This window comes from Chamaea fasciata, unplaced genomic scaffold (assembly GCF_029207755.1).
Source record: "Chamaea fasciata isolate MVZ Bird 193981 ecotype frontalis unplaced genomic scaffold, bChaFas1.0.hap1 SCAF_1, whole genome shotgun sequence".
Lineage (NCBI taxonomy): Eukaryota > Metazoa > Chordata > Aves > Passeriformes > Sylviidae > Chamaea > Chamaea fasciata.
Window position 1 is genome coordinate 114,492,358 of NW_027094086.1, and position 13,449 is coordinate 114,505,806.

General features: G+C 40.5%; 1 protein-coding gene across 3 annotated transcripts in view; it reads right to left on the minus strand.

Moving 5' to 3' along the window:
- The window catches only part of RARB (retinoic acid receptor beta), a 321,133-nt gene that overhangs the window by 180,656 nt on the left and 127,028 nt on the right, over nt 1-13,449 (minus strand). For all 3 annotated transcript variants that reach the window (XM_066194334.1, XM_066194325.1, XM_066194353.1), the window contains exon 3: nt 11,575-12,075. In XM_066194334.1, the coding sequence (XP_066050431.1) occupies nt 11,575-11,752 (178 nt within the window). In that variant the 5' untranslated portion in view covers nt 11,753-12,075. The remainder of the gene's footprint in view (nt 1-11,574; nt 12,076-13,449) is intronic.

Below are 13,449 nucleotides of genomic sequence, written 5' to 3' on the forward strand. Positions count from 1 at the left end.
CTTCATCTTGGACAACAAGGTAAAAAATCCTTTGGTTATTAAAAAAACTGAAATGGGAAATATATCCAAAACAATACTTTGACACAGAGTAAAACTGGGCATTTTCTATGACTTGTGCTATATGCTTCAATTCACTTCCTCAAATAATTTATTATGATTCTTATTTTTTACTACAAGTAAATACCATTACATATTTAAAAATCAAAGTTATTGCAACATGTTTTCATCAAGTTTGTGTGAATAATTACATATTAAAATGGCAAACATCCCTTCCAATAACACCCTGGCAGAGTTCGCTTCTTCTGCAAGTAATAAAAGTGAAAGAGAGCAAACTGTGCTTCAAGATACTTGGCTGCTGCGCCATGAGGCAGCTGATGCATTCCAAATGTCTGTCAGGTCACTTTGCAACACCAACCACTGCTAATCAATAGTGAAATCTTTCTCTCTATGGCTTAAATACGTTTCTGGTTTCGTTAAACAGAAGAAAATTGCAAATTAGTTGGACTCTGACAGACTATGCAGCTTGGAGAAACACGCTGTCATCCTGACTGGGTAAGAGTTAAGATGATGCAGTTAAATTACGATACTTAATCGACTGCCGACTATGCACGCAGGTTTTGTGAAATGCCCTGCAGTATCTTATTGCTGGTCTTCACAAGAGGCAGGTCAGTCTCCACAGGCTGTTTTGTTTCTGAGTATCCGAGCATTTTTCTTAAAACCCCAAACTCAGCTTCCCCGTTCTGGGATGCGAACCTTTCTTCATCCCCTTTACTTGCCCCCGAAGTCATGTCCTTTTCTCTAACTCTTCATATATCTTCCTTTTCTTGATTCCAAGCTACTTGGAACAGAGATCATATCCGTCTTTGTTTGAAGACTCTATAGCAGTCTGCATGTTGCAGTGGTACCATAAATAAAAAGTAATAAAAATGTTAGGAAAGTCTTTTGAAAAGTCCATGTTATTTTCACTATTACTCATGCTGTCGCTATTTAAGAAACAATGCCAGGAAGATCTAGGACTTGAAGGGGACTTATAACAATTTTTGTAAGCATACACTGTTGAAACTATGATGTTACTGACAGCAAAGTGTTTTGCAAGGTGTACAGGTTCTCCTGCTGCTTTTTTGAGTGCTTCTAACAGATGTTCAGTTTCAAGTGGTCTGCAGATACCAATAGGCTGATGGCTCTGCAGGAATTGGAGCAGCAGATGTGCCCTGCATTATGTTTTGCTATTCCCTTTATGAATCGGCATGTCACCCTGTGGGTTTATAGCCAGTTAATTTTGTAATGACATCACTATTTCTGTACTTTTAATGATTCTCGCAGGATTTAATTTCTCAAATAACAGAACTCTTGATCCTGGAATTGCTGTGCAAAAGTAGTATATAACAAACAGAGTTCTTTACATGATACAGTTCCACTTCCCACCAAAAGCCTTTGCTGATAGCTTTAAGGTACTGCTGGTATGTACGTGGATTCTCCCAAAGACCAAAGATTTACAACGTGGCCTCATTTGGGGGCTCTAGAGGAACGTCTGTGCATCTCTCTCCAGGATCACTACCTTCAAATAAGTATCACTCGGTGGCTGGAAAGAATGAGGATAGGAAGGGAATAAGGATAGAAAGAATGGGGATTTCCACTGGCTCTGCTGTAGAAGGGTAGGTATTGCCCCTGCCAGATGCTGCATTCCACAGTGCCCATGGTACCCAGCTGAAATCAGAGTGCACAGGAAATTGCGCTGGATTTTCCACTGACAGGGACCTGATTGTGAGGACAGGACTCCGGCTGTTGGCTTGGATGCTTTCAATCTTAAAAGGGAGCCAAGTTTTTTCTCCCTCAAATACAGTTGCAGAGTTTGTTAGAGCCCAGAGGTTTTTGGGCAGAACTTCTGGTAACAGCTGCAGGCTGCACAGAGCAGTCATAGGACACCACCTTTCTTCCCTGGAGTATTCAGTACTGGTAAAGAATGTCTTTCTTCTTATTTTTAAATTCAGAGAGGAAAAAGTGATGCTATTACAGCTGTATTTAAAGGACTTTTGGCATTTCCTTAATTTAAACTAACTATTAGGTATTTTAAAAAATTGACTAGAAAAAACATCACGGGTTGTTAAAGGTTCTAGTTAGGTATGATGTGTTATGAAGCCTTGAGATACACCTGAAAGCTTCTAACTTTGAGAAATGAGAACTGCATAAGCCTACATTTTGCCCCCTCCCCGTTATCTCAGAAATTATATTACCCACATTACTCAAAAAAATCAAAATACATCTTTAGTAAAAGCCAGATTTTGAAAAGTATCTTAGATCTTAAGTTTTAGGAGTAAACGCTATCTGCTCTTACTGATCTAGCTGAGATCAAGGCCTTAATTTGTAAGAACCAACTACATAAATTTTACACACATCCAGGAAAAAAATAATCTCCAGTTGAGACCACAGGCAGCATCTTCACAGATCTTGCAGGAGCTGTGTGGTCATGCTGGGGTCTGAATCCACCCATAGAAAGAATGAGGAAAATATTTGTCTGAGTCTTCCACAGTATTTCTGGGGTTTTTTTCTGCCCATCTTAATTTCCTGCAGTTCACATTTCTTAAAAATAAAGTTGAGTATCAGCCTTAGTACAAGTCTCAGATTGAAACACATGAAGTTCAGGAAAGCTAATACTGAGGTTAAATCAAATTTGACTGGCCTTCAGCACTGAAAAAGAGCAAAGACAAAGCTCTACCTGGAGGTCCACACCTATTAAGTGCATGAATTACCTGGTTTCCATCTTAACTGAAGCTGTAAGGAAGTGTGTTGTGTAATGGCACGCCTAACCCATGGGTATCTCGGAGTACTCCAAAAGCAGAAGTGCATTCCCCAGGGACGTGGCACATCACAAGCCTACAGACCCACCTCTCTTCTTCTGCTCTAGCCTCCCAAGAAATGCTGAACCAAACTCTTCCATCACCTGAACTCAGCATTTCTGCCCCACATGGTCCCAGCAGCCAGTCATGACTTTCAGCACCTCTCACAATCACCTTGGACTATGGGATGACACTCATGCTCAAAAACGTTTTGCTTCTCTGTCATAACTGAAGTACTTCTACCTGTGAAGTTTGTTTTTGCAGGCACCTAAACATCCTTGCAGACTTTCCTGAGAAGTAGGGACAACCATAAAGTTGTGGAGTTAAGCCACAATTTTTGCCTTCATCCAGCCTTCCCCAGTTTGGAGGCATGGCCACACAGGGACTTCCAGTGCCTCTCCAGCACTTCCCCTTCTTCAAAACCCAAACTCCCAGCCAAAGCACACACCTTGCTACCAACACACTTTTCCTGACTCAGACCATGAAGAATCAAACACCCAGGGGGGATGCTGGGCATTGCTGCTCACTGCACAACCTCAGGGTACTCAGATACAACCACTGGGAGCTCAGTGACCCGACCCTGGTGAGATCCACTATATTTAGGGTATGACTGCTTTCTAAAAATGCATTATCTAGACAAAACAGTCGAGTATCTTAGGGATGCAGGTTCTGGTTTTCTGAATATTTCTGATATTTACTCTGACATTTCCTCTGAGTGTGCGTGGTGTTTGGAAAGGAAAAGAGTTTTCTGTTGCTTAAGGCCAGTCCTTCCTGTTTGTTAGTTTACACCAAACCTAAGTTTTGACATGAATAAAATTGTTGCTTTAAGTCTGATTTCAAACATGTGGTAAAGGCAAATCTAACAATTTTATGAGATATAGTTACTTTTGTAGAGGGTGAGTCTGCCCTGGGGAATTTTCCCTGACTAGATTTATCACAAGTTTTTTGAACCAGATAATTTTGTTTGATAGCACATCTGGCAGCATCATAAAATCTTGACGTCCCAAGCTATTACACAGGAATTACTTTTGTAAATCATTTATGAATATTACTGATGTAGGCCTATTCTGGGCAGTAAGAAAGGAAACGGAGCACTGAAGGACAAAGGAAGGGAAAAAGGATTCCCTGCCCTTTCAGGGCTCATCAGATAGGGTGGGTATTTATCATTTTAAATGGGAAACATGTTGTCATTGATACAGCTGAAAAGTCCACATAACACAATTTGTTCCCCATATTCCCTAAATAGACAAAAGGGGAAGATAGTCAATCTGAGGAAAACCATAAATTGATCTCTCCTGAAGAAAAATATGTCCCTGTCCGAATCTTAAATAAGACTTCCCAATTAAACACCACATATTGCTAAAACCACAATAAACACAAACTCACCATTTAATTAGACTAAAGGAGGAATGTCTTACCAAGGCCAGCACTGAGGCAAAATAAAAGACCCATTTTAGCTTATAAAAGAAAAAGGCATTTACAAAATCCTTCCCCATCCACACAGTGACCTGCCTTTAGAACACAGCCACACGACTGAATGGAAACTCTCCACAAAGCTAAAATGACAAGATTAGCTGCTAAACATACACCTTCAGACAGAAAGCTGGCAAATCAAAAGCTTTCATTTTCATGAACTATCACACTATTAGCAATTTCAGAAGATTGCACCTATTGATTTAGATTGGAAACACATCAGATATTTAAATAACTCTGGGTGCTGCCACCTTGCCAAGCCCAAAGCCTGGCATTATACTCCTTTTGAACATGTAGTGGGATGGAGGAACAGACACCAAATACACCATCATTGGGTGGAGGAGCAGCAGAGGAGTCACCCCGAATGAACCAACAACAGGGGACTACAACAAGCCCTTCACTCTTTATTCCTGACATCCCCAATACTGGGAGCTACTGCGTGTTTTTCTTGTTGAGCCAGAGCAGAGGAAAAGGTCATTTGCAATACTCTGCAGAAACATATTTCCAGCCTTAGGTAAGAAGGCATTCTGTTGGGGAATTTCCCTGCTTTGGGGCCCATAAGGAGGGAAGGAGCAATTCTCTGACAGCTCTTATTCGACTTCCAAACACCAGGCTCCCTCAGACTATGGCATGTCTATGAGGGATGCACAGAGCCGTTATGGAGCACATGCCAGTATTGCACCACACGCTTTCCCTGCCAGAGCAGAAAATTTCTAAATTTGGTTCCTCCCAGGAAGCAAATTCCTGTCCATACACACCCAGACTGATTTCTCACAGATAAGCATGCTGCCCACTAAAATCTGAAGTGGGCTGCATCCACAGAGTGCTGAGGACCCACCCCGGCAGGGCAGTGGTGTGGCAGGAGTCACCAGATGCACCAAGTAGAGAGGAATTCCTGGTTTATTTGAAAGTGGCAATACTGAAAAAGAATCTCTAACATGAAAAAGCAAGTTGAAATTTTTGATATTTTCAGATCAACTAGAGTCTGAAAATGTCAAGGTAACGTAGTTTTAATATTCAGACCATGGATGGTTTCAAGCTCCACAAAGAGCTCCACCAGGAAAAAATTCACAACATGACATAAAGGAAAAACTGAAAAGAAATGGTGGTTTCCAGGGTCATGAGTGGTATCTGCAGGGTATCATATGGACATTGCGCCACAGACTTGACAGCATGAGGCAATATTGGCTGTGGCTAAGAAATCTGAGATTCATGTTCTGTTTACCGCCCTCTTTCTGAATGCAAACACATGTTCTGTCTTTCCAGTAAAGATGGACAACACATGCACTGAGTAGGTACATTGAAAGTAATCTGTTAATTGCAGATACATGTAAATGACCACACAGCAAGCTTTCCCAGGGAGACAGGACTGGAAAAAAAGGAGACAGCTACACTAAGATTATACTCTGTGGAAAAAAAACTCCAACAACATAATCAAACAAGGCTGATTCACACAATTTTTTCCTTATTCAATATAACTATCATAATACTATTTTAGATTATTCCAGAATGCCAAAGAGTGATGAGGGTTTTTGGTTTTTTTTTTTCAGTCCATCACAGATAGCACTTGCCTCAGTAACTATGCCAATGGAAGAAAATCCATCATGTACTAACCATACTCCAATCTCCAAAAGGAATATTCCCCATTTTGCGAAGTAAAGTGAGATGTGGGAGTCCTTGACCTTCTGAGTAATTAAGGGAAACAGAGACATTCTTGTTTTTATTAGAGACACACTAAACTATTTGAAAATAATTTGAATAGCTGGAGAATTAGTGTATTTGCCTGCTCATGAGTAGTGCAGATAGTTTAGAGTTCTCTTGGGGGCAACACATCGTAATGAATATCTGCTATTCATATTTAATGCAATCTGCCAAAGAGTGCTTTTGGGAGGACTTTTTGTGTCAATATAATGATTAACAACAGGACTGGAAAAGTAAATGAATTCCTGCAACGGGTGGGGCTGGCAAAAATATCTTGCAGTACTATACCAGTTACACTGGATTTAACAGTACTTTTTTAATGATACCAGTAGAAAATCCATTTCCCAGGGAGGGGGGAAAAGAAAAAAGGAAAGCAATCTTTAAGATGAAGTTCAAGTAGTAAATAATTACCTTGATGGAAGGAAAAACAATTCCAGCAGAAAACAATGCCTAAAACAACAATTTGCCTGTCCTGAGCATGTCTGAAAAGCCTCATATGTAATACTGACTACTAAATAAAATCATTAGTATTTACATACCACAAACCAGAAATAATCTTGTAGGTACTTTCTTGTCTACCTCTTTGTGTTCCTCAGATTATCTTACTTTCCATACATTTTCTCATATTTCGAAGACTTACATAAAACAGAACATAAAGTCCTTTATTCTTTACAATACACTTTTAAAACACCCCAGACAGAAAAGAACAGAAAAAGCTTGGCTAAAATACAATGAGTGACCTTAATATGGAATTTTCTCCATGGCATCCCAACAGTGCTCTAAATAACACATTCAGATTACTTTTTTCCAAGCTATCTGGATGAAGCAACCCTACTAAGTTTATATAAATTCCAAGACATTCTTGTATCAGGCTGACTGCTCTTCTCTGCCTCTTATCAAGTTACTTTTATTCCTCCCTTGCAATAAATGGAAGGGGGGATAACAAGGATTCGAAGGCTCACTTTGGCAGCCTGGGGACCAAAATGTCAGAGGTAGAAGGGGGGTAGAAGGGGGTCAGAAGTAGATTACGGGGGTGCTCCCACCAAATGCCACAGGCTACACAAATCACCTCTTTCAAGCAGATGCTCAATCCAAGCAGAAGGGAACAACTGCCAAACAAAGTGTTTTATTATTTAGTGGCTCCCACTGTGGTTATTGTCCAGACCCTTTTTTAATTTGATCTAGGATACACTCAGGGATTCCTTTCATCACAGCATTAGCTCAGATTAAGCTTTTTCCTCCAGCTCACACCAACTGGCTTTGTTATGCAGTGGTATCTACCCATGTTAAACTAATTCTGGTGAAGTTATGTTACAGGAACCAGTCTTGCAAAGATACTCTACAAACAACCAGCAGGGCCTCATCTTCCCCATGCTAATATTTGCTTGTGAAACTGCAATATTGCTGTGTGCATTGCACTTTCATCAGCCATAACATAAAGGCAACACTTTTCTCACCAGTTTTCAACTCCATGGATATACTACAATGATCTCTGTGGCTTTTACATACCTTCCTTCTCAAATTTCAGGTGGTGATTCTCTTGGTTTAGGGGTGTTTTCTTGGAGTTTGGGGTTTTTTGTAAGACTAATTTTTTATAAATAGTCTTTTTCCAGAAGAAATTAAAATGTGCTGTTACTGCCACACAACAGATGTTTTAGAAAGAAGGTAAGCTCTTCTAAAGTTGGCATCCTTGCGTTGTGACAGTTGCCTTACTGACCTCTGGCAGCAGCATTACGTCTCACGATGGCCTGATGGGCCCTGACCCTTCTTCTCGGACTGATGGAGAGTGATGCCACTCAGATACAAGAATTGTCTGTGCGACTCCTACTCACCTGAACCTAAGGTGTTTTTACTTTAATAAAATGTCAAGTAACAATATTTGTCCGTATTTATTTATTCCTCCCCAAAATATTTCACAAGTGTTCTATGATTTTGCTATTGCAAACACATCAGGCTCTGCAGGACTTTTGCACATTTCCAATAGCTGCTCCCAGTCTGGCAAAGCACCAAAACCTCTTGGTCTACGACAGGCTGGTGCGTGACCCAAAAAGCACAGGAATGCCCCCAGTTCTGCCTTCTCTTGCCATTTCTAAATGAGCTAAGCAGTAACCTCCTGAAACTATCTCTGCTGTATAAAAGAAACTCCTCATTCAATAATGTGGCCAGGGAAGCCTGCATGCCACCTCATGTCAGGAGTGAAGATGTCTGCTCTGTGCTCCACGGGGTAACACAGCAGTAGGTAAATCACTTGGACTTCACAAAAGTAACGATCTTCTTGACCGTGGTCTCGTTTGGCGCTAATGCATCCTTCACGTACCCATAAAAGTGGGTTTTTTCATCCTCTGACCTCTCTAGCACTGTGACCAGACCTCCAATTATTAGGTATTTTGCACTATGTATCTCAGTATAAAAACAGAAGCTGAGTCACAGGTCACAGAGGCAACAGCATTATTAACATCAATGGAACTAAATCACTCCATCCTGAGCATTTATGGCAAGCCCCTTGTGCTCACACAATTCATGCGTCTAAGATGTACTGCTGTCTGTTTAATGGGACTGGAGATACCTGCCACAACTGTAGATTAAGATAACTTAATGCAGCTTGATATAAGGTTATTCTGCCATCATTAAAAGTCTTAAACCAAGACAGAACAAAATAAAACAAGACACTAATACAAAAGCTCAAATGGCACTAAATTTGAACAAAAACTGTTGAACTGCATTGTTTTACAAAGATTAAAGAGATCTTTATAACATTCCTGTTATGTAAAATCATTTCTGTTGGATTTTATATAAATGAAAAGAATCTGGAAGATAAATAGCACAATAGCTTCCAGTATGTAAAGAGCACTGGTTTGGCCAACCTTTAATATTTTCAGGTCTTTGCAAGAGAGCTCCCTATTATTCCACCACACAGTATAAATTCTAACTTTAATAGAGCCCATCAATCATACTGACTTTGGCCAATGGGTGACTTCATTGGGAAAACAAACAAACAAACAAACAAAACCTACAGTGGAGAACAGAGCCCTGAAATACAACCCACAGCTCAACCTGCATGCTTCCAAGAACTTGTCTCTGTAAATCCAGTGATGTAAACCTCAAGCTCCAGAATCAGAAGTCTACAGACAGAGTGTTGACACTTCAGATATGACAACAGAGTAGTACAAACCAGAAGAATCGTCCTGCAGTGGACTGTGTCTCAAAAAAAAAAATTCTCGTTCAAGTCATCCACCCTCCTATCTTGCCAATTTTAGCTGGTATTTGCAAACACAACTGCATTGAGCTATGCACAACAGCTGCCATGCTTTTGTGCCCAGTCACAGAGAGCCAGTGCTGCAAAGCACCTCAGCAAAAATACTGACCTGAAAATGCTAGGACCAGGACATAAAGACACAAATCTCAAGATTCAGAAGTAGCCACTTACTTTGCATATTGACAGAAATTCGTACTAAGCACTACTTTTCTGAGAGGCTGAGCACTGACTGGTTTATTAATCATTAATAATGCATCAGCAACACAGTTTTAATTCCACAGGAATAATTCATAGAAAATAAAAACGCTGCATTGCTGAACATATATATTTGGTATTTACCAATCCATGCCTCATAAAATGTTCCCATTTACAAATAAAATTATTTCTTCAACAGGTGAGTATTCCTGAAGTAGTGCAAGATAAATTCAGGACAGTAATCTGACAATCAACCAGGATATTTTCTGAAAAGACTGGAAAAATTGAAGTTACTTGTAGACCTTCTGGCTGGTTTGTTTTTCATCTCCTGTAAGGACAAACACCCTGCAACAGAACAGGGAAAATAAAAACCTGAACCAATTATACCTCTTCACATACGTGACTAGACGAAAACTGCCCACACAAATGGAAAAAAAAACCCCAAACAACCAAAAAAAACCCACCACACTCATTTACTTCACGATTGCCCAGCATTCCATTATGTGCATGTGAGACATGAAGCCAGAATTAGTATCAAGCAGCACAAAACCTACAACCTTACTCTTCAGAAGTACTGTCTTCACTGTGATTTCCCATTTAAGTTTGGAGCTGAAACTTTGTGAGATTTCTGTAAAGAACTCTCTGAAAGACGTACCAGGGACACTGCTATAACAGGTCTCCTTTTCCTTTAGTAGAGAGTGCACTGTTCCACACATGTGCTGTTTAGTCGAGACTTCTCATATCCAACAGTTGCAGAAATGTATTTAGGCAAGCACCTTCAACAACAAACTGATCTGTAAAGCTGTGTACCTCTTGGTTTCCTGGTTAATAAATACATCAGTCACCCACTGCAAAGACCTCCAGAGACATATATTGTCTAAGTGATCCTACTTAAAAAGTTTATACCTGGGGCAGCTTTGTTTGGAGCCACTTAACCACATATAAAACTAAAACCAAGCAGAAGGCATTCTTGTCATTAGGCAAAGAAAAATCCTTGCCCAGCTAATACACTCAGCAGTGTTGAGTGTAGAACTATCCTGATTTTGGCTGGGAGAGCTAATTTTCTTCCTAGAAGCAGGTAGAGTGCTTTGGTTTTGGGATTGAGTATGGAATAATATTGATAGCAACAGCTAAAGCATCACTGTGCTAAGTAATGTTTACTCGAAGTCAAGGGCTTTTCAGTTTTCCATGCTCTTACAGTGAGGCAGTGCACAACAAGCTGGGAGGGAGCACGGCCAGGACAGCTGACTCAAACAGGCCCAAGGGATATTCCATGAGATAAAATGCCATCCCCAGTATATAAAGTGTGGGGAGTTGACCAGGAGTTACCAATGGCTGGGCAACTGTCAGCAGGTGGTGAGAAACTGTAATGAGCATCTCTTGTCTCTCCTGGCTTTACTTCTCTCTTTTTGTTGCCTCCCTTTTGATTACAACTATTCTTAAATCACATCTTATTTCAATATTAACTTGTTCTTATCTCAGACTATGGGTTTTATTTTTTTCCGTTTTTCCCCCCTTGATACTCTTCCTCATTCCACTAAGGGGGAAAGGAGATGTGAGACAGCAGCAATGCAATAGCTGGTTGCTATCTAGGGTTAACCCACAACAGAAACTCAACCACAGACTCAAGGGCTCATTCTGCAGCCACAGGCAGCTCATAGCTACCAGCTGTCCACTGGGCTGCTCTTCAGAAGCTGCACATGAAGGAAAGAGTTACTTACGGAAGAAAACTAAAGAAGTTTTAATAACTGTGCAATTTCAGAGAATTTGATACTGAGGAATTATTGCCATTCATGATTACACAAAGGTCAATTTTTCTTTTAAAGTAACACTGGATTCTGCACCTAATATGATAATGCAAGATATACTAAAATGCAGGTCTTGTCACCCTTGGTTTCCATAGCTTTGGCATGCCATACAGTTGCCTGTTTATTTTTATAAAAACAAGAGGAAGTGAAAATGGTATTTCAAAACAAATGCATGCTCTTTGCCCAAGTAAAATACATCATAGACAAACAACTGCAATCACTCTTGATAAAATTTCAGAATGAATACAATCAGTCTTTATTAGAGGAGAGCTGATCAATAAAAATATTAACACCAAGCACTTACTTGCAGGTGATGGAGTGCTGCATCCACTAGTTGGTGGGTGACTCCGGAGTCCATGGAGGGAAGGCAGTGACAGTCCACCAATGACTGGAGGAAAAAGTAAGGGATATGGTGCAGCTGGATAGTGAGTCATATGTCCATTCACGGCTGGTACTGGACATGTGCGGCTACTGGTTGTCATGTTAACACCTCACAGTGGACAAATATTATGTTGCATCACTCCAGGCCAGCAAATTAGATACCTCAAATTATGAATGATGAGGGCTGTCAAGCCTGAAGGTACAGCTTAAGCTGTATTGCGTGATGATGAAAAGGTAATTCACTAGATCAGGTCCATACTATATTTCATCACTGCTTCCTACTGTTCTCTCTTCTAGGACATCCTTGCTCTGCAGACTGTGAATAGAAAGTCTTCTTACTCTGGTATCAGGGTGCAGTTCAGTTGCTTATGCAAATGTTTCTCTGGGAGCACAGTTGCTCTCTACAGATGCATACTGACACAGTCTGGGGGAAGAAAACAATATATTGATTAAAATATACATATTTTTAAAATGTGCACATAGAAGAACCTTTTTTTTCTCATAGTTACTTTTGTTAAGTTGCTTCATTTATTTATTTATGTTATTTATTTATCAGTATCCCATGAGGTCAGCTTGATATTTACCTAGAGGTAAAACTCTCACCCTATTACTAAAGCTAACAGCAAAACATCCATTAAGTTGATTTCCCTGCACAATGTGCAGCACCAAAAGCTATTTCTGGTGTGACGCAGTCTTGTTGTGAAAACTGCCAGATTTAAAACCAATGCATCGATAATTACATACAATATTGATGCTGGGGGAGGAAAAAAATCAACTTCTGAAAATTTTCCCCTGTGTATGGATGCTTTCAGGGTCCCCCTAAAAGCTACGGAAGGATTGGCACTGAAGAGACTCTCAACTCCCTTCAGTGCCATGGCTCAGCCAGGGCACTGAGGCATTCTTCTGAGGGTGATTTTGGGTTGGGCTGTTAAAGAAGCAATTGCTTTATTAATGACTGTTTTCACAAAGAACTGTTAGTTTATTATCCCTTAGGAGACACCTCACTAATGGTTTTCTCTCTTTTTTTTTTCTTTTTTTTTTTTTTGAGGGGTAGGGGGAACTGCCCAAACAAACAAGCACCCATTATTTCATAATCTGGGTCAGTGAGTGACATGAGTCAATACACTGCAACAAACTGCTCCTGTGCTCGGCTAGGAAACTTGCTTGCTCTCATGACCGCCATCTTAAAAGTCATCCAGAGGTCCACACACCTTCCTCAGTGTTTCACCCATACAGCTGCCACCTTTTAAGGGGTCGTCATTTTTTCAGGTTCTCCTCCAACATGTACTGTGGAAGGAAGACAGTAGGAGCCACAGAGCAAACTCAGCCAGCCAAAAGTAAGGCAGTCCACATCTGCCTAAAGCTTTGTTTCCTGAGACAGTGTACTACACTCTTGCATCTGCCACAGTCAGTGATCAGTAACCACATCCACTGCTATATAGCACTTTTATCTGTAATTCTTTGAAATTATAGCCTGAAACCAAAGGCAAGAGGATTTTTGGGTGGGAAAATAAAGGAGCGGTGAAATGATGTGTCAAGGTCACAAAGCAAAACTAATACCAGAGGAGGAAAACTGTGACAACGCAATAGTGACTATCACTGCTGCTATTCAGTGCACCAGTTGTCGGTAAGAATTCAAATGAGCAAGGAGAAAAAAGAAAAAAACCCAACTTGGATGCATATGTTTGCCTGTCAGAGAGCAGCGGAGTGTTTCTGCTCTGTGTGGAATACCAGCAAAGGTTACCAGCTGTGCATGTTGTCAGACAGCAGCTTCTGCTGAGTGCAGCCTGCTCGGGGA